This window comes from Corvus moneduloides, chromosome 15, assembly GCF_009650955.1.
Source record: "Corvus moneduloides isolate bCorMon1 chromosome 15, bCorMon1.pri, whole genome shotgun sequence".
In the NCBI taxonomy this organism is placed as follows: domain Eukaryota; kingdom Metazoa; phylum Chordata; class Aves; order Passeriformes; family Corvidae; genus Corvus; species Corvus moneduloides.
Window position 1 is genome coordinate 17,199,778 of NC_045490.1, and position 24,704 is coordinate 17,224,481.

General features: G+C 58.3%; 2 protein-coding genes across 5 annotated transcripts in view; one reads left to right on the forward strand and one right to left on the reverse strand.

Moving 5' to 3' along the window:
• HDAC3 (histone deacetylase 3) lies at positions 1-10,290 on the reverse strand. The gene is made up of 15 exons (XM_032124946.1): positions 10,182-10,290; positions 9,800-9,882; positions 7,112-7,254; positions 5,921-6,002; positions 5,693-5,749; positions 5,544-5,599; positions 4,127-4,260; positions 3,794-3,874; positions 3,629-3,702; positions 3,420-3,484; positions 2,618-2,707; positions 2,445-2,503; positions 1,900-1,979; positions 1,432-1,589; positions 1-1,156 (listed from the first exon to the last, which is right to left on the reverse strand). The coding sequence occupies exons 1-15, from the start codon at positions 10,234-10,236 to the stop codon at positions 1,087-1,089; spliced, it is 1,287 nt and encodes a 428-aa protein (XP_031980837.1). The 5' UTR covers positions 10,237-10,290; the 3' UTR covers positions 1-1,086.
• Positions 9,842-24,704, forward strand: part of RELL2 (RELT like 2) — a 15,782-nt gene continuing 919 nt past the window's right edge. The window contains exons 1-7 of one of the 4 annotated variants that reach the window (XM_032124943.1): positions 9,842-9,973; positions 15,873-16,086; positions 17,699-17,758; positions 17,839-17,905; positions 18,186-18,374; positions 22,594-23,164; positions 24,659-24,692. In XM_032124943.1, coding sequence (XP_031980834.1) covers positions 9,857-9,973; positions 15,873-16,086; positions 17,699-17,758; positions 17,839-17,905; positions 18,186-18,374; positions 22,594-23,164; positions 24,659-24,691 — 1,251 coding nt within the window. In that variant the 5' untranslated portion in view covers positions 9,842-9,856 and the 3' untranslated portion in view covers position 24,692. Of the gene's footprint in view, positions 9,974-12,196; positions 12,748-14,700; positions 15,175-15,263; positions 15,437-15,872; positions 16,087-17,698; positions 17,759-17,838; positions 17,906-18,185; positions 18,375-22,593; positions 23,165-24,658; positions 24,693-24,704 lie in introns of those variants that run through there. The other 3 variants (XM_032124942.1, XM_032124944.1, XM_032124945.1) reach the window with 3 other exon arrangements.

Consider the following 24,704-nt stretch of genomic DNA (forward strand, 5'->3'; position numbering starts at 1 on the left):
TAAGAAAAATACTGCCTCTTCTTTAATGTTTAAAGACATCAGTAAACAAACAGAACCGTACAGACAGAGGCTGAACCCCCCCCACCTCCCCAACCAGCACGTTCCAAACCACCACAGGTACCAGCTGAGGGCTCGGGAGAAGGAGCAGCCGAGTCTGGGATTGGAGGGATGGCCAAGAGAAAGCTCTGCTGCATGAGGGCAAGAACAGAGCACCTGGAGGAGGCAGCTTCCCTCACCCAGCAGCAGAGCCACAGCTGCTGGTAGAGCCAAAGGAATGGTTTCCACTGGGAGCAGATCCACCAGATCTCTCGCTGACACACAGGAGGACCAAAGACAGCTGGAAGCTACACTAAAGGTGCAGGACACACCAAGTACTGACCTGGGCAGCCAAATCTCTGTTCCATGGGGATTTAAGCCTCTGAAGGAATAAACACAACAGGGAGGTTGTGTCCATCTCAGCAAAGCGCTGCAGAACTCGTTTGTGAATGCAGATCTGGGTGTGGGGGGGAAGGAACGAGCCCACGCTCTGCACACATCCTGCTCCATCGAGCTGCTCCCTGCTCCAGGGACATCCTGACCCCTACCCCACAACTGGCGTGGTCTTCTCCAGTAGTTCCTGGAGCTGCGGAGCATCAGCTGGTTGGAAGGGACATCAGAAGCAGCTCTCAGTGCAAGCTGCAGGGGACAGCGGGGTGGTACCTGAGTGGAGCTCAGGGACAGCAGGATGGATCCGGAGCTGCTGGAGAGAGGCAGAGATCGTAGGCACAGCTGCTCCAGCTCCCACCTGGCTGGCAGGAGCCTGCATGGGAGTCCTGGAGTGTGGCTCAGGCTCTGAGGGCAGTCACACAGCTGCCAGCCAGCACTCGGCACGGGTTCCATTCCCAGAGCGGTGACGTGGTGACAAGGAAGGAACACACGCCACCTCTGTGCCTCTCCAGGCGGCAGGAGCCTGCAGTGGGGCTGTCTCTGCTGCCACCACACGCAATCTAAGATGAAGGGAGGGCCAAACCAGCTCCTACAGGGCCCAGTTATGTGCTCCAAGCATCCGTGTCCAAGGCGGGAGGCCCCGCAGTCCCGAGCGCAGGCTCAGATCTCCACGTCGCTCTCTTTGTCGTTGTCGTGGTCACCGTCGTAGAACTCGTTGGCAGCTTCAGGTCTGGGGGAAGAGAAATCCTTGTCAGGGAGGAGAGAGAGACAGACCTGGGGGCCTGAGGGAATGTCGTATTAGGAGAACACACGCTCCTTGGGTAAAACCAGAGGCTCAGAAGTGACTTCCCTGCCCACGAGAATGAGACGGGCTTTAAAGTCCCTTCCAACCCCAAAATCTGGGATTCTCTGACTTGTATCTGTTCTAGGACACAGATGGATCCCCCTGTATCCCCTGCCAGGGACAGAAAGGGAAGCCCATTGCTCCGGAACAAGCTCTGGTACCTGCTGTAGTTTTCCTCAGAGCCCCTCTCCTCTGGATCGGGCTCATCCGTGCGGTCGTAGCTGAGCAGGTCCGAGGGGACATCGTGGATCTGCACGCTGGGAGCGTGGTTCAGCATCTTCAGGTTCTCGAATATCGTCTGCCTGATCTGATCCAAGTACTGCAGGGACAAAACACAGGGATCACCACAGTGGGATGTGTCTGCACTGAGCCACAGCTCTGTCACCATCACCTGTGTGCTAGCCAAGAGCAACAAATTGGGGCAAAAAGCCATTTATGAGAGCAGAGAGGGCAGCAGAGTGAATTCAGTCATTGACACTCAAGCACACAGGAGACACTGAGACAACCCAGTTGTTGTTTTTCATTGGGTTTTTTTGCCCTGGGCTCCACCTGGTTTCACAGGACAGAGCATCAGCCACAGGGTTTTGGAAATTCAAAGCTGACATGGCAGCGTGGCTGCAAGCACTCACCTGCCTGGAGTTCTGATTCTCAATCCTCGTGCTGACATCAGGGTGAAGGGTGAAGTCTGGAGCGAAGTATTCGAAGTACTCTGAGGTGGAAGGGGGCAGAGTTAGAGCACAGAGGGCCAGGAGCTGTGCAGAGAGCAGAGCTCAGCCTCCCACCTGCCTGGGAGCGAGCAGAACTTAAAAAGCACAGCGATATTCCACTCTGAGTGCAAGGGATTAGCTAAAACAACAGGAAGAACAGCAGGAAACGGCCCAAATGAAATCATACTGACACAAAAGGCTGTGTCTGCCCAGAGAAGTGGGTGGTGGGAGATCACAGAATGGTTTGGGTTGGAAGGGACCTTAAATCTCATTCCATTCCAACCCCTGCCACGGGTAGGGACACCTCCCACTAAACCAAGCCCTATCCAATCTGGCCTTGGACACTTCCAGACATGACTAACGCCATCTCCAAGGTCAGGAAGTGCTGACGCTTTGGCCCTGGTCAATGCAGAAGAGAAGATCACAAGAATTGCACCGAATAAGGAAAAAAGGCAACTGCAACTCACCACTGTATGGGAGCTCGTCACTAATTGGTTCATCTACGAGCAAGGACGTTTCATAGGTCCTGGAAACATGGAAAAAGAGGAGCTCAGTGCATTGAAAGGGATGTGGGAAATGCAGGGATAAATCCCACAGCCACTGCCCCAGCAGTGCCCCTCAGCAGGCGGAGGGGACTCACCAGCACCGCGCCACGTTCCGGACTGTGTAACCTCCTCCTCCCAGCACCAGCAAGGGGATGTTGAAGCTCTTCACGTACTCCACACATTCCCTACAAACCCCAAACAGGAAAATGCCAGAGCTGCAAGCTGCAGCACAGGTTCACTGGTCAGAAATGCCCCCCTGAACTCCAACCCCACCGTGGCTGGTGGGATACACCTGGAGCTTCCAGCTAGGGAGCTTGAACCACTGAATCCCCAGCACAGGGCTTGGGATGGAAAGGACCTTAAAGCTCATCCCATCCCACCCCTGCCATGGCAGGGACACCTTTCCCTATCCCAGGCTGCTCCAAGCCCCAATGTCCAGCCTGGCCTTGGGCACTGCCAGGGATCCAGGGGCAGCCACAGCTTCTCAGGGCCTGCTCACCCTCCCAGGGAACAATTCCTTCCCAAGATCCCATCCAGCCCTGTCCTCTGGCAGTGGGAAGCCATTCCCTGTGTCCTGTCCCTCCATCCCTTGTCCCAAGTCCCTCTCCAGCTCTCCTGGAGCCCCTCTAGGCTCTGAGGTCTCCCTGGAGCCTTCTCTCATCCAGGTGAACCCCCCCAGCTCTCCCAGCCTGGCTCTAGCCCTTGAAACATCTCCATGGCCTCCTCCTCCACCACCCACCTTGTCCAAAGCTTCATTCTCAGACCCCCTCCGGCCACAGAAATGTTAAAAAACCCCCAAAAACTGCTGGCAGGCCAAAGCCAAAGCTCCAACCTCGCAGCAGAGACTCCTCAGAGCCCCTCAGGAGGTTTTCCTGTGCCCAGCCCTGCTGTACTTACCCATGGCCTCTTATACTGAGGTTAAAACATCCCAACCGGTCGCAACCCAGAGAATCAGCACCGCACTGGGGAACAGAAAAACAAGGGAATTTCAGCATTGCTTTCCAGACCCACACCAAGCCCCCTGCCCCAGGGACTGAAGGTAACACAGGGACAGCCCTCTGCAGCCTCTGAAAGGCGTGGATGTGTGCCCAGCTTTGCTTCCTTACCTGCAGCACTATGCAGGTGGGCTGATAGTAATCTACCACCTGGTTAATGACTGGCTGGAAGAGGTGCTTATAACCTTTGGAGAGAGAGAGGTGGATTTGTCACAGCTCTGGAGCAGAAGCACCAGGAAAGCCCTGGGGCCAGGGGAAAGGGTGGGGAACACCTACTTTGGTCGTCGATGCCATCTCGTAGTGGCACGTTGAGACAATAGTACCGGCCGCTCTCCGCGCCAACCTCGTACATGTCACCTGCAAAACAGCACGGTCACAACAGCCCTGAGACTTCAGAGCTCTGGGAAGGCAAGATCCAGCCTGGGCTGAGTCTTTCCACCTGCTCAGGACTCCTTTCTTACAAGCACCCACAGTTCTATTCCTCTCTAATCGCTTTCTCCCAGCGTTTCCCCCTACAGCTCGAATTTTGGGAAATTTTACACTTTTCTACTCCAGCAGAGCTCCCAAAGGGTTCTGAAGCAGGTTCCTGCTAGGAAGTCCAACACCTACCTGTGCCAGGAAAGAAATAGTTGCCATATTTGTGGAATGACACTGTCATGACACGGTCTGTCAGGTAGAAAGCCTCCTGCACCCCATCCCCGTGATGGATATCGATGTCGATGTACAGCACACGGGGGTGATACCTGTGGAATATCAGAGTTTGGGTACCAGGCATTTGTACACACTCAAACACTTTAAAACATCTCTTCTGACAGGCTTGGAAACCGGCATTTAAAACATTTTCTTCTGAGCTGGTGGGAAATGGATATTAGAACAAAAAGGGTTTTAGATGGGGCCAGAAATGTCTTGCAAAAGGACTTGTTTAACCAGCTGGGTGTTCAAAAGGTGCAGACTCTGGTTTCCAACGTGCTCCTAGTTAATCTTTAAGAGCTCCAGTGATTTTAATCACATCAGGAAATGAAAGGCAAGCTGCCATGCAGGAGGTGGGAACACTCATTCCCTCCACATGCCACGGTGCTGGCGCGCTGTGTCCCAGCTGGGGAGCACCAAAAATTCCTAAATTGACTGAGAAGCAGTCAGAGACAGAAACAAACTCTGAATGCAGTCACCTGCTGCAGAAATGGCTCCTGGGAAACAGAGACCAAAAGAACAGGGACATAAATAATATCCCAGGAGGGATGACTGAGCTGTATTGGAGGCCTCTGGTGGATGGGATTAGAAAATGGGAGTGCAGGGGTAGCCAGGGAAATCCTGAGGCTCCACAAAGAGAGGGAAGAGGAACAAGAAATCCCAGTACATCCCAGAAATCTGACTTTGAGAGCAAGAGAACTTGCCAGCAGTCATGTAACTATTGTTCAATCAACTCCAAATCCTTTCTACTTCTGTGATGACTCATCTGAGGTTCAGTGACAAGGAGGGCACTTTGAAGTACAAAAAAAAATTTACCAAAAACCAAAATCTCAGATCAATTCAAGAAACTGAAGGTATTTCTGTAACTTTTCCTCTCATTCTGAACTTCTTTTTCATTTTAGAAAATGAAATGACTCTTTTCTGCCGAGACCAAGCGTCCTTTGATCATCCACGTGCAGCCCAAGCCCTGTTCTGAAGCCACTCAAGCAACTCCAGAAAGATTTGAGTCATTTTTGTGTCTCCAGTGACCCAAAACAAAAGGCTCCCTGTGGCAAAAAGGCTGAGACTCAGGAGCCCCTGACATGAATGTTTTACAGATGGATGAGGAATGGGATTGAAGAACTCTTCTGTACCCCTCAAGCTCCATGCACCAAAACTGCAGTCAGACATTGCAGTGCTCAAACCCTTTCTTGGGTCTTAAAGATGAGACCAGGACAAAAATGAAGTTTTCGGGCTTCCTGGATTCCAGAAAGGCAAATGAGGCAGGGAAACAGAGAGAAAGCAGAGGGAAAGCACAAAGCAGCCAGGAGAGTTCAGCCCCTGCCCCTGTCCTTACTTGAGCAGCTCCAGGATGCCGATAACGATGTCATTGACATAACAAAAGCCTGAAGCCTGGAAGAGAGAGAAACCCCAACAGCTTTAGGATGGGATCAACACAGAGCCCAGGCCCCAAAGACACGGGAATACACAGATCTGCCTCATTACCTCAAACTTTTTGGCATGATGGAGGCCCCCTGCCCAGTTTATGGCAATGTCACAGATCTAAGAGAGGAAAGAGAAGTGAGTTTAAGGTGACAATATGGTGACAACAACTCTGTACCCTCCTCCCTGCTTCCACCTGCCCAGCCTGGGGTCCACAAACACCTTTCTGGCTTTTCCTCCTCCTCCAAAGCTCTGGCTGTGCTCCACAAGATCAGCCCCTCACCCCCTTACCTTGTTGTTCAGCTGTGTTGCTCCCTGCAGGGAGGCCCCAGTGTAACGAGAGCAGAATTCAAAGAGGCCTGGAAACACTGGGCTGGAAAAGAAACCACACTGAAACCCAGAACATCTTGTTCAAACCCAAAACGTGTCGTTCCTCCCCTTTTCTCCAGAGCACAGCCAGGAAACAAACTGCCCAGCAAGAAGAAAACTCAGTTCTCTGTGAAAGGGTTAATTTGGGATCAGGATCACTCTGACCCTTGGAACTCACTGAGGCCTGGCAGGGGAATGAGCTGGCTGCAAACACAGTGGGAAACACAGGGAATTTGATAATGATTCCCAAAGCTTCCAAACCAGTCTTGAAAAGGTTTCACTGTTCTCAAAGCACATGGGAGTCTGTCCAGCCCACAGTGGATGAGACACTGCCTTGGGAGAGGGGAGGACTGTGACAGTTCCCCTCTGGCTGGAGGATCATGGAATCCAGAAGGGTTCGGATTAGAAAGGAACTTAAAAGTTCATCCTGTTCCACTCCCTGCCATGGGCAGGGACACCTTCCCCTATCCCAGCCTGGCCTTGGGCACTGCCAGGGATCCAGGGGCAGCCCCAGCTGCTCTGGGCACCCTGTGCCAGGGCCTGCCCACCCTCCCAGGGAGCAATTCCTTCCCAAGATCCCACCCAGCCCTGCCCTCTGGCACTGGGAAGCCATTCCCTGTGTCCTGTCCCTCCATGCCTTGTCCCCAGTCCCTCTCCAGCTCTGTCAGTTCATTCAGAAACTGGAAGGCCACAATTAGGTCACCCCTTCTCCCCTCCAGCTGAACAATGCCAGCTCTCCCAGCCTTCCCTCCCAGCAGAGCTGCTCCATCCCTCTGCTCATCCTGGAGCCTCCTCTGGACTTGCTCCACCAGGTTGATGTTCTTTGGCCCCCAGAGCTGGATGCAACACTCAAATTCTTAACAAAGACAGCTGGCACATTCCAAAAGAACTGGAACCTCTTCCACAACCAGCAGAGCCAGAGTGTGCAACCCAACAAGGCCAAACTGAGCTCTAGAGAGGAGCAACATCTACAGAGAAGAGAAAGGAATCACGGAGGCTCCACACCCTGAGGAGGGACACGCTCCTCACTGTGGTCAGAAACAAGGGAGGAACGGGATGTTCCAAAAGAGCAGCTGGCACAGGAGCAGCTCCTGAGGGCAGGGGGGCACTCACCAGTCGTCGCCCACGTTGAAGGCGTTGAGGCTCTTGGTGAAGCCCTGCATGTTGTTGGGGCTCACCCTCTGCAGGAAGTCGATGTAATCCTCGGAGTGGAACCGGCACATGTCGTGCTGGGACGCCTGGTACGGCTTGAACACCTTGCAGGGACAAAAGCAGGAGTTATTCCCCAGCCCAACTCCACTCCCTTGGGCTGTAAGAAAGCTCATTGAGCTCACTGACAAGCGACCTGCACGAGGTACACCAAAAACGTGCAAACAGCGGCATTCGAGTTCATTTCAATTCAACAGCTGCCCCACAAAACCTGCTCTCCTTTCATTTTTCCCCTTCATAAACCCATCTCCTGCGTCTCCTGACTGCAGCTCTTGCCACAAGGTCTCCCAAGCCTTCCTCCCCCACTCCTTGGGCAGCAAAAAAGCCAGCCAAATCCAAACCACAGCTTTTCCTTCACCGGGGGGATCATTCCCTCCTCAGTCACCAGCTTGCCACAATTTTAAGACCTTGATCTAGGGGTGGTTCTGGTCCCTCTGTCAGATTTGCCGAAACTGCTTGGAGAAAGCTGCCAGGCAGATGGAAGAGTTGTGCAAGTTTTGTTTCCTTTGGAAAGGAAAATGGGGGGAAATGGCCAGGGAGGTGGATGGACTCCAATTCAGGATCTTGTGACACCCAGGTTTGCCAGTTTGGCTCTTAGGGCACATACCTCAGTAGAGGGGGAGTTAAAAATTAACACCACGCACCTGGGAGAGGAAATTCAACTGAGAAGAGATTTTTTGTTGTTGTTGTGATTCCCAATTTCTCTCATTTAAAGCAACCCCTTTATAAAAAAAAAAGTGGAACATGAACATTAACAGGAAGATGCACAAAGCCGTTCTCCAAAGGGAAATTCCTCAGGACAGCTGCACCACGTTCCTGTTTTCTGGGCTGAGCAGGAAACCCGCTCATTTTCAGAGCCACAAGATCCCCACACAAGCCCATCTCTTCCTCTCCTGGTGTTTCCCACATGGATTTGTGGAATGTGGGGTTTCTGACAACTCAAAGAGGGGAAGGAGGCAACTCCTTAGAGCAGCTGCTGAGGGGGAAGCAGGAGCTGCTCCCAGGAGGGCTCTGGATCCCCCAGGAATCCCAATGGTCCCCTAAACCAAACCAGACCAAAGCTGATGGCAAAGAGACAAGAAATGGCTCTCACTGGACAGCCAGAGGCTCTCAAAACAGGGATGTGGGAATCAAACAGAAAGGCAGGGAAAAAGAAGACTGAAATCTTCACTTGGCTGCTGGCAGGAGAAACCTGGCTCCTTCCACCTTTGCCAGCAATCCCAGCCACATTCCTGAGCTGGGAAAGGTGGGAAGAGGCAAGCCCAGCCTGACAGGATCACAGCCTTTCATTTCAAGGAGGCAGAAACAACACAACCACAGCACAAAGGCAGCAGGACTTGTTATAGTCCCAACTGCCCCGAATCCCTGCTTTGATTTGCTCCTAACTTTGCCAGTCCCTGCCTGCTTGGCATGAAGTTCTCTCTGAGGTTCTCAGCTTCCCAGTGGCATCTTGTGGAAAATGCAAACCCCAGGAAAAGGATTTCGAGCCTGAAGATGTGGAGCTCTGCCCACTGCCTCCTTCAGGCAGGGATTGGCCCTTTGAAAGTGTGAGGTCAGAACACGGTGGTTTGGTTGTCCCTGCAAGGAAAAGCCCAACTCCAGGGAAGCTGTTTGTGGCAGAAAAAATCTGGAAGAGAAATTCTGCAAAGACCCCCCAGTGCTGCATCTCCCCACAGTCACTGCCCGGGATGTGATTTTATTCGGGAATTTTATTAATTAGGACAACTTTTCTCAAGTCTAAACATCTAAAATTCTTTTCATAAACTGCATCTCTACGGCCTCTAAAGAGCCCTGAGCTCACCAGTTCCCTGGAAGCCGCCACAGCTGCAGCAGCAGCCCAGGGCTGAGCCCGACAGCCACTCCCAGAGCCCACAGCCCAGTGCAACTCCCAGTGTGAGCCCCTTTGGGCTCAGGGGCAACAGAAGAAGTGCCTGGTGTGCAGAGGGACAAGGAATCACAGACTCATGGAATGGTTTGGGATGGAAAGGATCTTAAATCCCATCCAGTGCCACCCCTGCCATGGGCAGGGACACCTCCCACTGTCCCAGGCTGCTCCAAGCCCCAATGTCCAGCCTGGCCTTGGGCACTGCCAGGGATCCAGGGGCAGCCACAGCTGCTCTGGGCACCCTGTGCCAGGGCCTGCCCACCCTCCCAGGGAGGAATTCCTGCCCAATCTCCCATCCAGCCCTGCCCTCTGGCACTGGGAAGCCATTCCCTGTGTCCTGTCCCTCCATGCCTTGTCCCCAGTCCCTCTCCAGCTCTTCTGGAGCCCCTTTAGGCCCTGCAAGGGGCTCTGAGCTCTCCCTGGAGCCTTCTCCTCTCCAGCTGAGCACCCCCATTCGCAGAGGCCCCCGGTCCCTCCCAGCAGGTGCTGCAGACACAGAGATGCCCCACGGGCACTGTCACAGCCCCACAGATGTGACCAGGACACCATCAACCAACAAGGGAGCCCTTCCAAGCAGCCCCGCCCGGTCCGCGGGGCTCAGCTCTGCATCGGGTCCCACTGGCTGAGCCCTCAGCTCACTGCGGAGCCCTCCTGTCCCCCGCCCCCGGCCCGCGTGGGGCTGCGGCCCCCGCACACGCGTGGCTTACGATCATCTTCTTGTAGAGGCCGTAGTGCAGCACCAGGCTGTGTGTGAGCGCCAGGCGATGCGGCTTCATGGGGTGCCCCGCGCCTGGAACGGAACCGCAACCGCGCGGGGATTAACGGGGCTGCGGCCGGGAACAACGGCCGCTGCCGCCGCCCGGCACCGCGCTCCCGAGCAGGTCTGACCGAGGCCGGGGGCGAGGAGGGACGGGGAGAGGACGAGACGGGGGAACAGGGAGGGAGAGGGGAAGGGGGAGAATGGCTGGGACGGGGACACGGGAGGACGGGCTGAGCCACACCCCCGCGCCGAGCCGCCCCCAGCCCCATCGCGGCCGCTCCGCCGCGCAGCCCCGGTGCCGCCCCGACCATGCCCGGCCCAGCTCGCACCGTAGTGGAAGTTCCCCACGTCCGGGTCGTAGAAATAGGCCACGGTCTTCGCCATGGCGGACAGGCCGCGCCGCGCGCCGCGCTCCCGCTTACGTCATCACTCCGCGACACCCGCCTGCGGCCGGGCAGGGGGCGTGGCCATAAAGGGGCGTGGCTTCGGGCAGGGGGCGTGGCTTCGGACAGGGGGCGTGGCCATCGCCCCGCGCTCCCAGTGCCCCCCCCCGACACCCCCCAGTTCCTCCAGGCTGGTCCCAGTTGCCACCAGCGCTCCACAGCTGCCCCCAGGCTCGCCCAGCTGCTCCCTGGTGCCCACACACCGGCCCCCAGCTGCCCACAGTTACCTGCACTCGCATCGAGTTGCACCACCACGGTCTCACCTGCTTGCCCTGTACCTGCTCCCAGCTGCACCCACTTCTTCCCAGTTGCCGGCTGGACTCTTTCCCGTAACCCTATGTCTTCTCCTCAGTCATCCTCAGCTCCCCCCGTTACCCCTCGCTGTCCCTCACCTACTCCCAGTTACCCCCCAGCTGCCCCCAGTTACTGTCAGGTGCTCCCAGTTGTCCACTGGATTCTCTTCTGTGGGCCTACAGCTGCCTCCCAGTCATTCCCAGTTACTTCCAGATGCCTGCTGGATTCTCTCCCATAATTCTACATCCGCTCCCTCAGCTGCCATCAGTCACCCCTCACTCCTCCTCTCCTGCTCCCAGTCACTCCCAGCTGCTCCAGTTACTCCCAGCTGACCCCAGCTGGCCACTGGATTCTCTTCTCTAGGCCCACAGCTGGCTCCCAGTCACCCCCAGTTACTCACCAGTTACTCCCACTTGTCTCCCAGTCACTCCCAGCCTCCCCCCGTTACCCCCAGCTGCACAGGGGCAGTGGGGTTTCCATGGGACACCCACACCTTGATGGGACTCATCCCATTCTGGGGAGCCGCCTCCAGTCCCTGAGGGATGGGGATCTGCCACCACCAGCTGCCACCTGTCCAGGACCACCCTGGGAGGGTGCAGGTCCTCCAGACCTTTGGAAAGAACCCATTGGAGGTACCACCAGGCAGGGGGAGGACAAAAGCCGGGTGGAAAATTTTCGGGTGTGAGGAGGCAGCGGAGTGGGGGAAAACCTGGACCTCGGCTGGAGCTGGGGAGTGACGGGGATGGGACCATGCCATGAGCAGTGCTGACTGGGAACGGCAGCAAAGATCTGCTCCCCCTGGGCTGGAAAGAAGGAAGGACGGACAGAGCAGGGAAACTTGCCCAAAGGCTCGGAAAACGAAGCCAAAATCGATGCTCGGTCCTGCCAGTCTCCTGCTTGATGGCTTCCTGCAGACAGGAGCTTGGGGTGGAGGAAGCTGTGCGGGACACAGGCTGCTCAACCTACCGGGGGCTCGGAGAGGGGCAGGACCCCCAAGAGCCGGCTGAGGATGGGGGCCAGGGCAGACGGGCACTGGGATGTTCCTCGGCTTCCCAGCGGACGCCAGGCAATAAAGGTGTGGGATGGAAACCCCTTGGAAGCAGCAAGGGGGGCTTCCCGCCTGTATGGGATGGGGCACGGAGGGATGGCAGGGAATTGTGGGGGCTGCGCCGGCTGCAGGTGCAAGAGACAACATGTCAAGGTGTGATTAAATGGTGGGGTTATTAAATGATACTCCTGGCTGTCTCTGTCCCCTCCTGTGGGGACACCGCTCCCTCCACACCGCTCCTTGTGTGGGTTTCCCTTTAGGGAATGGAGCAGGGATCGTGGGGTGGTTTAGGTTGGAAGAGATCGTTTCATTCCAACCCCTGGCCAGGGGCAGGGACACCTTCAGAGGAGACCCGGGACCTTCTCGCCGTGACCCTGCAGGGCACAGCTGTGGCTGGGGACACTCAGAGAGGTCACCTGGCACCGAGCCCAGCGCCCACCACGGGAGATAACCGAGGTTTCCACGTGCTGAGCGGCACGGCTGTACCGGGAACTCACGGAGCGCTGACGTCTCGGCGTGGGTGCTTCCCCGTGACGATTGTTCAGTCCCTGCTCCACCAGCTGCTGCCACCAGATAACGCCCGGCTGGGGACATGGAGCTGCCCAGGGAGCACGTTCCCAGCTGGGGGAACGGGGTGAGGAGAGGAGAAACACATCCCTGCTTCCAGCTGGGATCACTTTGCTGGCTGAGCTGTCTTTCTGGAAGCCGGTCGGTGCTCCGGGCATCTTCACGGGTCTTGGAGCAGAGCAAGGGAAGCATCGGAGAGGGATATTTTTAGATGCTCTTTGTGCTCAGAGAGCAAAACCAGGCTGTGGTTTAAGGCCATTAGCTGCTGGGCATGTTTGAAGAGCTGAAATAGGGCTCAGCATTCACGTTTGGCACGATGGGATGGAGCAGCTCTGCAGACATGACGGCAGTTTCTGGGCTGAGCATCGAAGCGAAGATCCCAAGAGGAGCCTGGACCGGGGCAGTCCAGCCCGTTTAGCTGCCACGTGGGCAAACAGCGGGGCCGGGGTGGCTGATCCCCCAAAAGGACGTGTTCACATTGTTTGTGGGGTGACGTTTGCTCCGCTGGCTGCAGAAGAGGTGCGGGAAAAGAGCGGACAAGAGGTAACGTGGAATTTTGCTGGGACCGGAGCCAGCCGAGGGACAGGGTGACAAGTGACAGTACTGCCCCACCAGCCTCTCCTCGGTCACTCAGTCCCCTCCCTCCCAAGCCACCTTTTGACGTGGAAGCTTAAAATGTCAGGGTTTCCAGGCACTTCCAGGATTCAGGGGTGCTCCAAGGGGGTGGCCCGGGAAGGAAGGGCAGGGAATGGTGGTGCTGGATGCGGCAGGCAGGCAGGGAGCAGGCAGGAAGCAGCCGCTGCCTATCCCAGAGCTCCAGCAGGACTGTCCTGGGTCTCAGACCCCACTGCCTTGGCTGGTGGGGTCACACCGGCAGGGACAGGAGCCGGGATGGGGTCAAGGGGGACAGAGGATGCAGAGCCCAGACTGTGGACATGCCACGAGCATCCAGCCCGCAGCCACGTCTTGGCGTGGGGCTTTAGCCCGTGTGGGTGCTGTCCCCACAGGCCAGGATGGACACGGCCAGCCTGCTCGGAAGGGGGAGCTCCGTCGTGTGGGTTCATGCCTCAAATGCTGGCTGCTTTTGGGGCAGAGAGGAGCCAGGGTGTCGCTTCTGGGTCACCTGCGAGGTGCTGTGTGGGACAGGGCTCATGGCCTGGCCATTAAAGTGCCAACAGGCTCCTGCAGTGGGACAAGGACTGAGCACCTGGAGGGACGCTGAGGCTGAGGTGGTGGAAGCAGGATGGAGACCGGGAGCAGGCGATCCCTGGTTGGGGGAATTAGGAAGAGAAACAGCATTATCTGGGATAACCCAGCTGCAGAGCCAGGAGGGAGCAGCTTGGCAGCAACAGAGGCCCCTCCTCACCCTGGTTCACCCCACAAAGGCCAGGATTTGTCCTCAGGCAGGGCCAGGCTGCTGTGCCACCCTGTGTCCCCCAGCTCGAGGAAACGCCTTGACACCAGAGGCTGCGGGAAAATGGGAATCTCCGCTCGAAGTGGGGAGTTCTGATCAGCCAGGCATGGCTGGAGTCGGGAAAGGGCTGGGATGCTGGAAGGGGGTGGGGAGCTGGAAGGGGGTAGGGCGCAGCAGGTCGCTGGGTGGGCGGGAACGCCCAGGAGGAGAAAGAGCGATGTATTGTGCAGGACAGCGTGTGTGGGCACGAGGAGAAGGGGAATGCGCTCCCCATGACTGCACCCCCTCAGGGCTCCGCAGAAACCCAGACCTGCCGGTTCCCCCTCTCCACAGAAACAAGGGCAAGGAGCAAACTGCCTTTGGGGTTCGCTTCGTGAGGTTCTTCACCAGCAGAGACTTGCATGATGGAGCAGCTTGTTGCTCCTGGGTTTGGAGATCTCTCCTCTCCCGTGGCCCAGCAATCCATGGCAAGAGGAAAAGTCTTGTTCTTGCCACAGATGTTCCATGATGGGGCCTGTCTCCCTGCCAGGACAGCACATAGATGGGTGCCACCTATGATGTGGTGACCTCCTGAAGTCACGCTGGTGATGGAGGCTCCTGAGAGCTGACTTGGTCACCTGTGCAGAGGGACAGGAGCCCTCAGCAGGGCACGGCTGACAGCCTGGGGGAGTCCCGGGTTCTCTCACAGCAAGACAGAGTGTGGTGGGATAATGTGTGTACGGATCGGTGCTCGGTTCAGCAGAGATGGGGTGGGAGGGATTTCAGGGGTTGCGTTCCTCAAGGTTTGGGTGAGAACTGGCAGGTGGGAGAAGGATGGAGAGGAGCAGGTCTTACCTCCAGTAGCGAAGGAGTGGTGGGTGAAGCCTCCCAGAGTGAGGATGATGTGGTGGACATGGAGAAGGAGGTCGTGGGACCACCGCAGGTTGAGATTTCAAATGGCTTAGCCACTCCTTTTGTAGGAGGGAGGGAGACACGGGAGTCTCCCGGGGCTCGTTTTCCACCCTCTCCTCGGTGCTGGGATCCCAGTCTGGGTGTCTGCACCCCTCTCCCCTCCCCCACTGGTGTGTGATCAGTCCTGGTCTCGCTGAGCCCCACTTCCACCCTTCTCCCTCCCATCGCCAGGGCTCACTGCCCTAAAAAATCAGGGAAAGGAGGGTGCCAGGGGAGCTCGGAGCTGGCACGTGTGCGGGTGAGGTTATTCACCCCGGGGCGGGCAGCAGCCCGGCAGCTTCCCTGAGCAGCGCTCCTGCGTGTCCTGCTGCAGCCTCCGGCATCTCCCCGAGCTCCTCTCTGCACCTTCCTCCGCCGAAACAGCTCCGGAGAGGTTTTTTTTTTTTTTTCTGGGATCGGGACAGGCGGGTGCTCTTGTGGCAGAGAGCGGCAGAGAGCGGCAGGCAGAAGCAGCTGGCTCCTTCCCGGGGAAGGCGGGCAGGCAGCCGGCGGCCGGGGGCCGGAGGATGCTCGCCGCCGTGCCCAGCCGCGGGGATGCGGGGTTGCTAGGAGGCAGGTGAAGGTGAAGGTGAAGAGGAGAGCGCTGCGGAGGACCGCAGGCCCAGGTACCGCCGCAGCGGGGCCGGGGGACAGGCTGGGGGGACCCTTTCCGTGCCGGGAAGAGGAGCCGGCGAGCGGGAATGCGAGCGCTGAGCCCTTGGGAAGGGAGCCGGGAGCGCCCAGGGGAGCCGGGCCGGAGGGAGCCGGCTCGGTTCTGCGGGAGGACGATGCGGGAGCAGCCGGCGGCTCGGCCCTTCCGCCAGCCCGGCTGCCGCGGCTCCCTGCCGGTACCGCTGCCGGTACCGCTGCCGGCGGAGGCCCTCGGCCGTGAGTAGCGAGGGCTGCGGGGGAGCGGCGCGGCGCGGGAGGATGCTCAGCCATCCTCCGGCAAGGGCGAGCCGGGTGATGCCGCCCGCCGCAGAGCCCCGGGCAGGCCGGGGCACCGGTGCCCTTGGGAAGCCGCCTGCAAGGGACGGGGGAGCGCCGCAGCCCGGGGCCGGCGGGCCTGCGGGAACGCTGCCGCCACCGCTGCCCTTGGGACGCCTCTTGCCGGGGCCGTGCGGGGCAGCAGTGTCCTTGGGAGACCGCGAGGAGCCACCTCCGGCCGGTCCTGTCCTCCGTGCGGCCCCGCACGGCGAGGGCTGAGCCCTGGGCAGCCCACCCGCAGCCGGGAGCTGCCTCTTGCCTCGCAAGAGGAGGGGGAGGATGGGCACAGGGTGGGGGTGAGCGCCGCGGCTCTGACCGGCCTTCCCCCTTCTCCTAGATCCGCATGTCAGACCATCACCACCCCAGCCATGGGGAGTCGGATCCCCAGCACAGCATCATTGTGGTCTTCCTCCTTGTCCTTGTCTTCTTCATCATGGGGCTGGTGGGTTTCCTGATCTGCCATGTCCTGAAGAAGAAGGGTTACCGGTGCCGGACGTTCCGGGACGAGCTTGACCCAGATGACAAAGAAGGGGTGGAGGAGCTCGAGGATGGTGAGTGCTGGGGTGATGGGGCTCGGCGGGGGCTCGGCCTTTCGCCTGCTGTGGCTGGTGCTCCTCTGACACCTGGGATGTGGGATGGGGCTGCGAGGGTTGCCCGTCACGTGTGGCTGGCTTTGGGAAAAAAGGCTGGGGCGGTGAGAGCAGCGCGGTGTTCCCTGGGGATAGGGAGTGTGAGGGCCAGGGATCCCTCTGATCCACGAGCTGACAAAGGCTGGTGGTGACAGGGAGGTGGGAACCAGTGCCTGGCGCTTCCCAAAGGAGCATTATCACCCAAAGGTAATTCTGATGAACATCCAGCACTTGCTGAATCCTCACCGTCTCGATCCCAATCCCTGTTCCCTCAAGGAAAACCTCTCCCAGCTGGAGCACAAGCTGTCCCTCTGCCCCTCTGGCATTAGGATGTCTGGCACGGAGCCCAGCTGGTGTTTGCTACCGGGCACGTCTTCCTCTAGTCCCTGCTGTGTTCGTGCAGACCAGAGAAATGGGGGTGTTTCCGTGATCCCCATGCTAGAAGGGCACCTTTAGGGAATTTTTTCCATCGCTTCAGGCCACTGTCAGTCGCTCTGGGGTGGTTGGATTGGGAAGTCACTGCCGCATCGAGCGTGGGTGCCTGGCCCGAGCAAGCTCTGTCGTTTGGTGGTTTCCTGAGTCTCTGCTGAAGTGGGGAGCACACATTCCCCCGGCTGCCTCCCAGGCTAAGAACAGCCACATGGTGCTACAGAACTCCTCCAGCTCCCGCGTGCCATCGGCAGCGCTTGGGAGGATCGGCACCTCCTGCTGCCATTGCCTGTGCACAGGAGGGGAACGCGGCTCCTCCGGCTCACCCACGGATGCAGCCAGAGCTTCCAGGTGCCCATGGATGTGGCTTTAATGCCCTGGCTGTACATGACATGGAGACAGTGTCTGAACCTTCCAGGACTGGCTTTGCCTTCTGGAGATACCCCAGCCCAGGCAAACATCTCCATGGGTTTCCAAGAGCACGGTAGCAGCCCTGGAGCCTTGGAGGCAGCTGCCTGCCAGGCCGCAGCTCCAACCTGCTTACAGGAACCTCTCACACTGCTGACGGGGCTGGAGGTCCATCCATCCAGGCCTCCTGCCTCCAACAGTGGTGTGAAGCAGGTGGAGAGGAACGCCGTGGATGAATTCCACAGGCACCAGCCAGGATTCCTCAGAACAGTCTTTTAGGCTTTGAACAGCGTGCAGCTCTGGGGCTCTCTCCATCATTGTGTCTTCCCCGTTTCTGTGTTTAATGGGTCCCAGTGGGTTTATTTTCTGTTTACCCTTGCAGCATCCTGCAGCCAGGGGCTCCAGGGCTGGACAAGGACCCTCCTCTTTTGGCTTTTTGGAACCTGCTTCCCGCTTGTTCCCCCAGATGCTCCCCAGTTCTGAAGGAGCAACACAAGCCCCTTTCCCTGCACACGCAGCTGCTGGCTCAGCCATTTCTTTTCCAGGATGAGGGATCCGGTGTTCCCCAGTGGCTTCCCAGTGTGACAGGGGACACGAGGCTTCTCCAGCGTCTCTGCTGATGCAGCTGCTCCTGGGAAGGGATGAGCGAGCAGAGTCCCCGAATCCCCGCCCTCAGTGCCACGTTGTCTCTTTTCAGATGAAGAGAAGAACGATGACACCGTGGAGAAGATCGTGAAATGCATCATCCAAAACCAAGGTGAGCACGTCCACGGGCCAGCCCGGAGCCGTGCTGACCACTTTGGCTGACTCATTCCTGTTTTTCCCCTCTCTCTTCAGCAAACGTGGAGGCCCTCAAGGAGATGCTGGGGGAAACTGAAGGGGACGTGGCAGTGCCAGTGCCCAGGTGAGGGAAGGGCAGAGCAGCTTGTGGCTGCTGCAGAGTGAGGGACGAGCAGCCCCTTTCCAGCTGTTACCAAGCATCTTCCCAACGAGGAGTCCTGCTCTCCCGAGGGTTTTGAGGAGTGCTTCCCCCCCCTGCCAAGCAGAACAGCTCTTCCTCATTGCTGTCCTCAGCAGAGCATCCCCCCCAGAGCTGCTGCTCCCAGGGCTTGCTGCAGTGGGGCTGCACCGGGGTTGGGACGTCTCTCCCAGGTGACAGAACCTGTCATGTCCTTCCGTTGCAGCCTTTGTCCCCACAGCAGCAGCCAGGACGGGGGGCCCCCACATCACCACACGGTGCACCTGGGCTCCACGCAGGCCCCCTGCATCCACTGCAGCAAGAGGAAGAGGCACCCGCTGCAGCGCCAGGGGCGGTCCAAGGAGGGCAAAAGCCGGATGCATCCTGGAGAGACCACCGTCTTCTCAGTGGGCAGGTACGCAAATGAGCTTTGCCAGACGTTTCCCTGCTGCAACGAGCACCACGGGCTCTTCCCCAGTCCTCCTGTTCCTCCCCCGCTCGCCCCAGGCCAGGCTCCCTCTTGCTGTTCCCCGTGGAGATGCCTCAGCATCTGCAGCTGGAGCTCCCGAGGGCCCAGGTGGCTCCCGCAGCTGGAAATGCCTGTGGTGTGTGGCAGGCTGTGATGCACCGGTGGCTTCCCTCCTTCTCCGGGAAGGTGACTCAAGCTGGGTTTTCCGGCTGAGTCAGTGCTAGGCACAGCCCCAGGGCCGTGTCCTTTCAGGGCCCGCTGTCCCAGCTCGGTGCAAGCAGGGCCCTTGCTGCCCAACTGGGGGCTTTAGGGACCTCCTTAGGGGGGGCAGAGGGGACAGCATGTCCCAGGTGCAAGTCACCACCTCCTCAGAATGCCAGCGTGGCCGTGCTGCTCCAGGTGGCTGCCTCCAGCGATGTCTGCAATTAGATGACACGGCAGCAGTGTAAGAATAGGGGAGTGTTCCTGATACTTCCCACAAATGCTCTCCAGCGCCCACCTGGTTTCACCTCAAGGGACTTCCTGAGCTTCCTGTGGTCTCTGTGTAGTCACTAACCTGCAGAACAGTCTGGAGGCTTGCCCAGGTTGCCCCATTCCGCAGCAGAAAGGGTTAGGAAAGTCTTCCAGGGCTTGGCTCCCTCTGGCTGTGGTGACTGGGGCAGGGTGACAGCAACTGCTGGTCCCTGGATGGCCACCCTGGTGAGTCACGAAGCTCTGTCATGCTCAAATCCTGCAGAGCCTTCATTCAGGGCCTGAGCCTTGGTGAAGCTTCACATTGTGGTCCAGAGAGACAGTCCTTTCATGGGAATGCTGAGCCAGAGTGGGCATGGAATCATGGAATGGTTTGGGTCAGAAGGGACCTCAAAGTTCATCTTGTTCTACCCCCTGCCATGGGCAGGGACACCTCCCACTGTCCCAGGTTGCTCCAAGCCCCAATGTCCAGCCTGGCCTTGGGCACTGCCAGGGATCCAGGGGCAGCCCCAGCTGCTCTGGGCACCCTGTGCCAGGGCCTGCCCACCCTCCCAGGGAGCAATTCCTTCCCAAGATCCCATCCATCCCTGCCCTCTGGCACTGGGAAGCCATTCCCTGTGTCCTGTCATGTGGATTTTTTCACCGTCAGGGGCAGGAGCCTCAGCAAGGAGGTGAGCTGGGGCTTTACGGGGTGCTGGAGGAGCAGGGAGTTCAGATCACATCCTGTGGGCACTGCCAGCTCCTGGTTCCCTCCGTGCCCGTTGCTGTCCTTGGAGGTGGTGCCCGGTAAGCCAGGGCTCTGCACAGCTGTGCACTCACCGCTAATTCACTCCCTGGCTGGTGCCCAGCTCCATCCACTCCTCCGTATCCTTTGTCCGTGCTCTTCCCGGTCTCCTCTCACTCACCCCGGAGTGCAGGAGAAGATGGTCTCCTTTCCCAAAGGCACCTTCCCTCAAATCCTGTTTTTTTCTCTTTATCCCTGTTAATATCCCCCGCCACAGCAGCCTTCTCTGCAGGGCCCTCATCCCAATTCTCCAAGGCTTCATTTGCAATCCTGAATCTCTTTGGTACAAGGTCCAACTGCTCAGGAACCTATGTGCCCCTGAGCTACCATCCCACCTCCAGATTCTCCTTCTTATTTCCAAGCTGGCCCCTTTGCTCTTCCAGATCCTGGGTGATCCTTTTCCAGGACTGCCCTTCCCGTGTCTTATTTATGGCAAATATCTCGGAGTACTTTGACTCAGCGCTGACCCTACAAAACAGGGCTTCTTTCACCCACCTCTGGAGTTAAGGACACACCCTCAGGTCTTGTTCTCCTTTATTTTTGGTACTGTTTTTGCCTTTGACGCAGTGCTTGAGAGTCCAGCCCCCTCCTCCACGGAATGAGCAGGCACAGGCTCATCCCTGAGGAGCAGAAAGGATGGGAGCTGTGGAGGTCCACCAAGATCATCCAGGGCTGGAGTGTGGGGGCACCTGAGGAGGCTTTTTTAGCCTGGAGAATTAGAAAGGGATGATCTAATTATCCTCTAACACTTCCCAAAGGGTGGATGGGGTTTAAACGAAGATGGAACCAGACTCTCCTCACAGATGCACTGGGAAGGGCAAGAGGCAATGGCCATAGGTTACAACAAGAGAAATCCAGAAAAGATGCAAGGAAAAACTGTTCGACAGGGCCCCGAAGAGTGGAGGAATCTCCATCCTTGAAGATTTCCAAAACCTGACCGGACAGGGCTCTGGGCAAATTGCTTGAGGGTAGGAGGGGGCCCAGGCATGAGCAGGGGACTGGGGTGGAGACCTCCTGAGGGCTTTTTGCACCTCAATTGTTCCAAACTTCTGTGGCAATCAGGGTTATAGGATGATTTACCACTCAGTGTTTTCCTCAAGCCACTCAAAGGCAGTGGCAGTGCTTGTCCATAAAACACCCGTGTGTGACCCTCTGTCCTCGGCCCCAGCAGCCACAGCGTCCCACCGAACCCAACGCCAGGGCTCTGCTGCTTTCCCTCCCCAGCCAGAAGTTGGCTACGTTGTGCCCTCTCCAGTCTGAACCCTTCCTGCTCTCTGAATCCACTCCCGAGTCTTCCAGGCTGACTTTGCTCAGCGGCATTACCAAGAAACGATCCTGTCACTCGTGTCACCTCCCTGTCCCTCTTCAGGACCAGAACATTCTGTGGTCTTCCCAAATCGCAGCACTGGTGTCTTATCTCCAAATATCTGGAGAGACCTGAAAGGTCACATTTGCTGCTGCTTGGCCTGCCCTGAGCAGTGCAGTGGGAGCCTCCTCTGGAGCTGGAGCGTTTCTCCTCACGACCCTCCCAATCCTGAGCAGCTTTCTGACCGTGGTGCTGAGGGGTTGGTGCTGCCCACAGGCTGGGTTCCAGCCTGGAAATGGTCTCCTTCATCTCTGCCAACTCACCTGGTGCCTGCTCTTATCTTTTGGACCTCTCTGCTCCTTCCTTTGGAACAGCAGTGCTGCCACGTGCTTGGCCTTTGGCTCTTGCTCTTCTTTCCACACCAGCGGTACTCGAACTTTCTGAAATTGTGCTTTGCCCTGACACTGACAGGGCTGAACCTCAGCAGAGCCAGGTCCATCGGCAGCTTTTCCATGTGCGATCCGAGTGCAGGCAGAGCGGGCGTGGGTGAGCCATGGGCTGCACGAGGACTCAGAGGTGGGATCGGAGTGCTCTGGCTGGTGGACACCAGCTCACTGGGGAAGAGATTTCCTGGCTGCTGGTCCAGCAGTGGCTGGCAGTGCTGCTGAGGAGGAGTCACGGTGTGTCACAGTCAGCACCATCACAATTCAGACTTTCAGGCTTTGCTGATGCACCAAAGGGGCTCCAGGAGAGCTGGAGAGGGGCTGGGGACAAGGGCACAGAGTGACAGGACACAGGGAATGGCTTCCCCAGTGCCAGAGGGCAGGGCTGGATGGGATGCTGGGAAGAAATAGGTGGTGAGGCCCTGGCACAGGTTTCCCAGAGCAGCTGTGCCTGCCCCATCCCTGGGAGTGTCCAAGGCCAGGTTGGATGGGGCTTGGAGCAGCCTGGTTGAGGGGAAGGTGTCCCTGCCCATGGCAGGGGGTGGCACTGGGTGATCTTTTAGGACCTCCTTCCAACCCAAGCCACTCCATGAGTCCGTGATCCCTAACTCCTCTCTTCTCCCCACGTGCAATATTGCATCACCTCTGGCTATTAACCCACCCTTCTGCAGCTTTTCTCCGGCCCACCCAGGAGCTCTGAGCTGTTACCTGTTCATGGTGGGACCTTGGAGAACCACTCAGGCACCATCTGTCCCTCCAGGGGACGGTGCAAAATGTACTCTGGCAGATTTTAGCCAAACAACTCCTTCAGCCTTTGATCCCTGTACCCAAATCACTGCCAAAACCCTGTCCCTGCCCTCCCTTAGGGCACGCTGTCATCCAGGTTGTGTCTCGGAGCATTTCCAAGAGCTCTGACCCATCCTGCTGCTGGGAGGACAAGCTCTGCCCCAGCCAAGACCTGGATTGAGCTTTCCCTCCTTCTCTTTCTGTTTGTTTTGCACAAAATGAAGGGAAAAATGAATTTGGGGTCATGGCTTGCGTGGGGGTGAACGGGTCTGAAAGGTTGGAGATGACGGCGAAGAGAGGAGATGCGGGGCTGGAGGTACAGGCAGATGTGGGACAGCAGGGAAAAGACTCAGCTCTGTCCTACCCCCATTCCAGGTTCCGTGTCACGCACATCGGGAAGAAACCCCCGGTCCAGGAGCAGCAGGACGGTGCCCTGCGCGCCGGCAGCCGGCAGCCGAGCACGGAGGAGCTGGAGCGCAGCAGCGAGCGGCTCCAGCGGGAGCGGGCTCCCAACGGGACTGTCCCCACGGCTGGCCTGCAGAACGGAGCCATCCAGACGGGCACCCAGAGCGGCAAAGGCGCGGAGCAGAGCCTCTCCGCCAGCCCAGCCGCGAACACACCAGCCAGCTCCGGCAGCCGTGACAGCCGGCGGGGGGGCGCGGGGTCCGGCCCGGCGGGGTCCCTGCAGGATGCTGGCGCTGCTCCCGGGAGCTCGAGCCGCCAGCAGAGGCTCCTGAGCCTGCCGGCGCTGGGAGGGTCGAGTCCCAGCATCCCAGGAGAGCTGGCAAGGGAAGGAGGCGGCATCTGCCTGGAGGAGATCGGACTGGAGTCGGCAGATGAAGTGTCAGATATCCACGGGAGCCTGAGTCTGCAGGAACAGGCCGAGGAGCTGGGGAGAGACGACAGCAGCAGGAGACAGCCCGGAGGGGAGGACGGGAGGCAGCAGGTATGTTCCTCCTCTTCCTGGTCTCCAGGTGGTCCCCTGGCCTGGAGGGGGATTGCTTTTTCCCACCCATTTTCCAATGTCTGAGGCGGTGGAGTGACCGTGACAGGTCCCAGTCCCCTTCAGGGGCAGGGCGAGGTGCTGCAGGCCTGCTGCCAGTGCCCCTTGGCAAAGGACTCCTTCTCCATTGTGGTTGAGCTCTTTGGGAACATCCATTGGGATTCTGGCCTGGGAGAGCTCCACTGGTGCCCGTGGTGCCCCCAAAACCCTGTAGCCTCAACGGGGCCCAACGTGGCCAGCAAGGAACAGGCAGGGACAGATTTCTCCAGGAGCCTTTCTCACCTTGAAGGCCAGGAAATGGTGAAGCCAAGTGGTCATTTCTTGGCTGTTTTTCCCTGCTGCTGAGGAGCTGTGCTCAGAGAGGAGGACAGCCCACCCTGCCCGGAGCTCCCAGCACCCTGGTATATCCCACCCAACCACTCTGCTGGAGGGGTTAGAGAGCTCTGGGGGATTTGCTCCCTGGAATTGCCTCTGTGCTGTTACCAGTGAGCAAAGGAGGCCGCTGCTGGTGGTTCAGACACCCAGCGTTTCGCTCACAGGCTCACGCACTCATTCACGGTTCTGCAGCTGGGGAAAGGTGATTTTCATGGAAGGGGGTTGGGAAACACCCCCTGTGTGATGTCAGCAGCCCCAAGAGCTGGCCTTGACTTGCCTCACAAAACCAGCACCAGGGCAAAGCCCGTGGAAGGAAAAGGAAGCGAAATGCCTGGGTAAAATTCCTGGCACGCTTCAAAGCCAGGGAGATCCCCTGGGGCTGGTTCTGCTGGAGCTCCACGGGCTGGACACGGCCCATGCACATGCCAGCAGCCCTTGGCAGGGGCTGGGATGGGGCAGGACAGGATCATCATGGGAGAACCCCAGGAAAGGTGCCTGGCTGGATGCTGGATAAGGACAAAGCAGGATCCCACTGTTTCCCTCTTTGCTTTCCAGTGACCAGGCTGGGAGGTTTGAGCTGTTTCACGGAGAAGGGCAGCCCGTGGCAGCCAGGCAGGACAGAGCTGATGGGCTGCAGCCCTTCCCCAGAGACCTGGGGAGGTGGTGACAGGTCCTCCCATGTCCCACTGAACCTTGGGCGATCCCTCTGATCCCTGGGGAAGCAGTTTTGTGCAGGCCAAGCCCAGTGACATCTGTCCCCTCTGCAGTGCCAGGCTCTTGCACGTGGTGCTGGGGTGCTCCAGGACGCGGGGTCCCAGGAGAACGGTGATGGGACCTCCCTGGGATGTTTGTCACCAAGCCCTGGTGCCACCTAAACCCTCCCCCATCCCCTCAGTCGCAGTCAGAGCCAGCACGAGGGTTGTTGGCTGCTTCTCATCGGGGATGGGCAGAGATGGGGCCTGGGCTGTAGTCGCCCCTGGAGACTCAGTGGGGTTCTGCCCGCTGGCCCTCGGGTCACTGCTGTGGCCAAGGGAGCACTGACATCCCTCCTCCATCCCACAGGAGCCCAGCGCCTCGGAGCAGGACCGCGTGTGACGTGAGTGTCCCC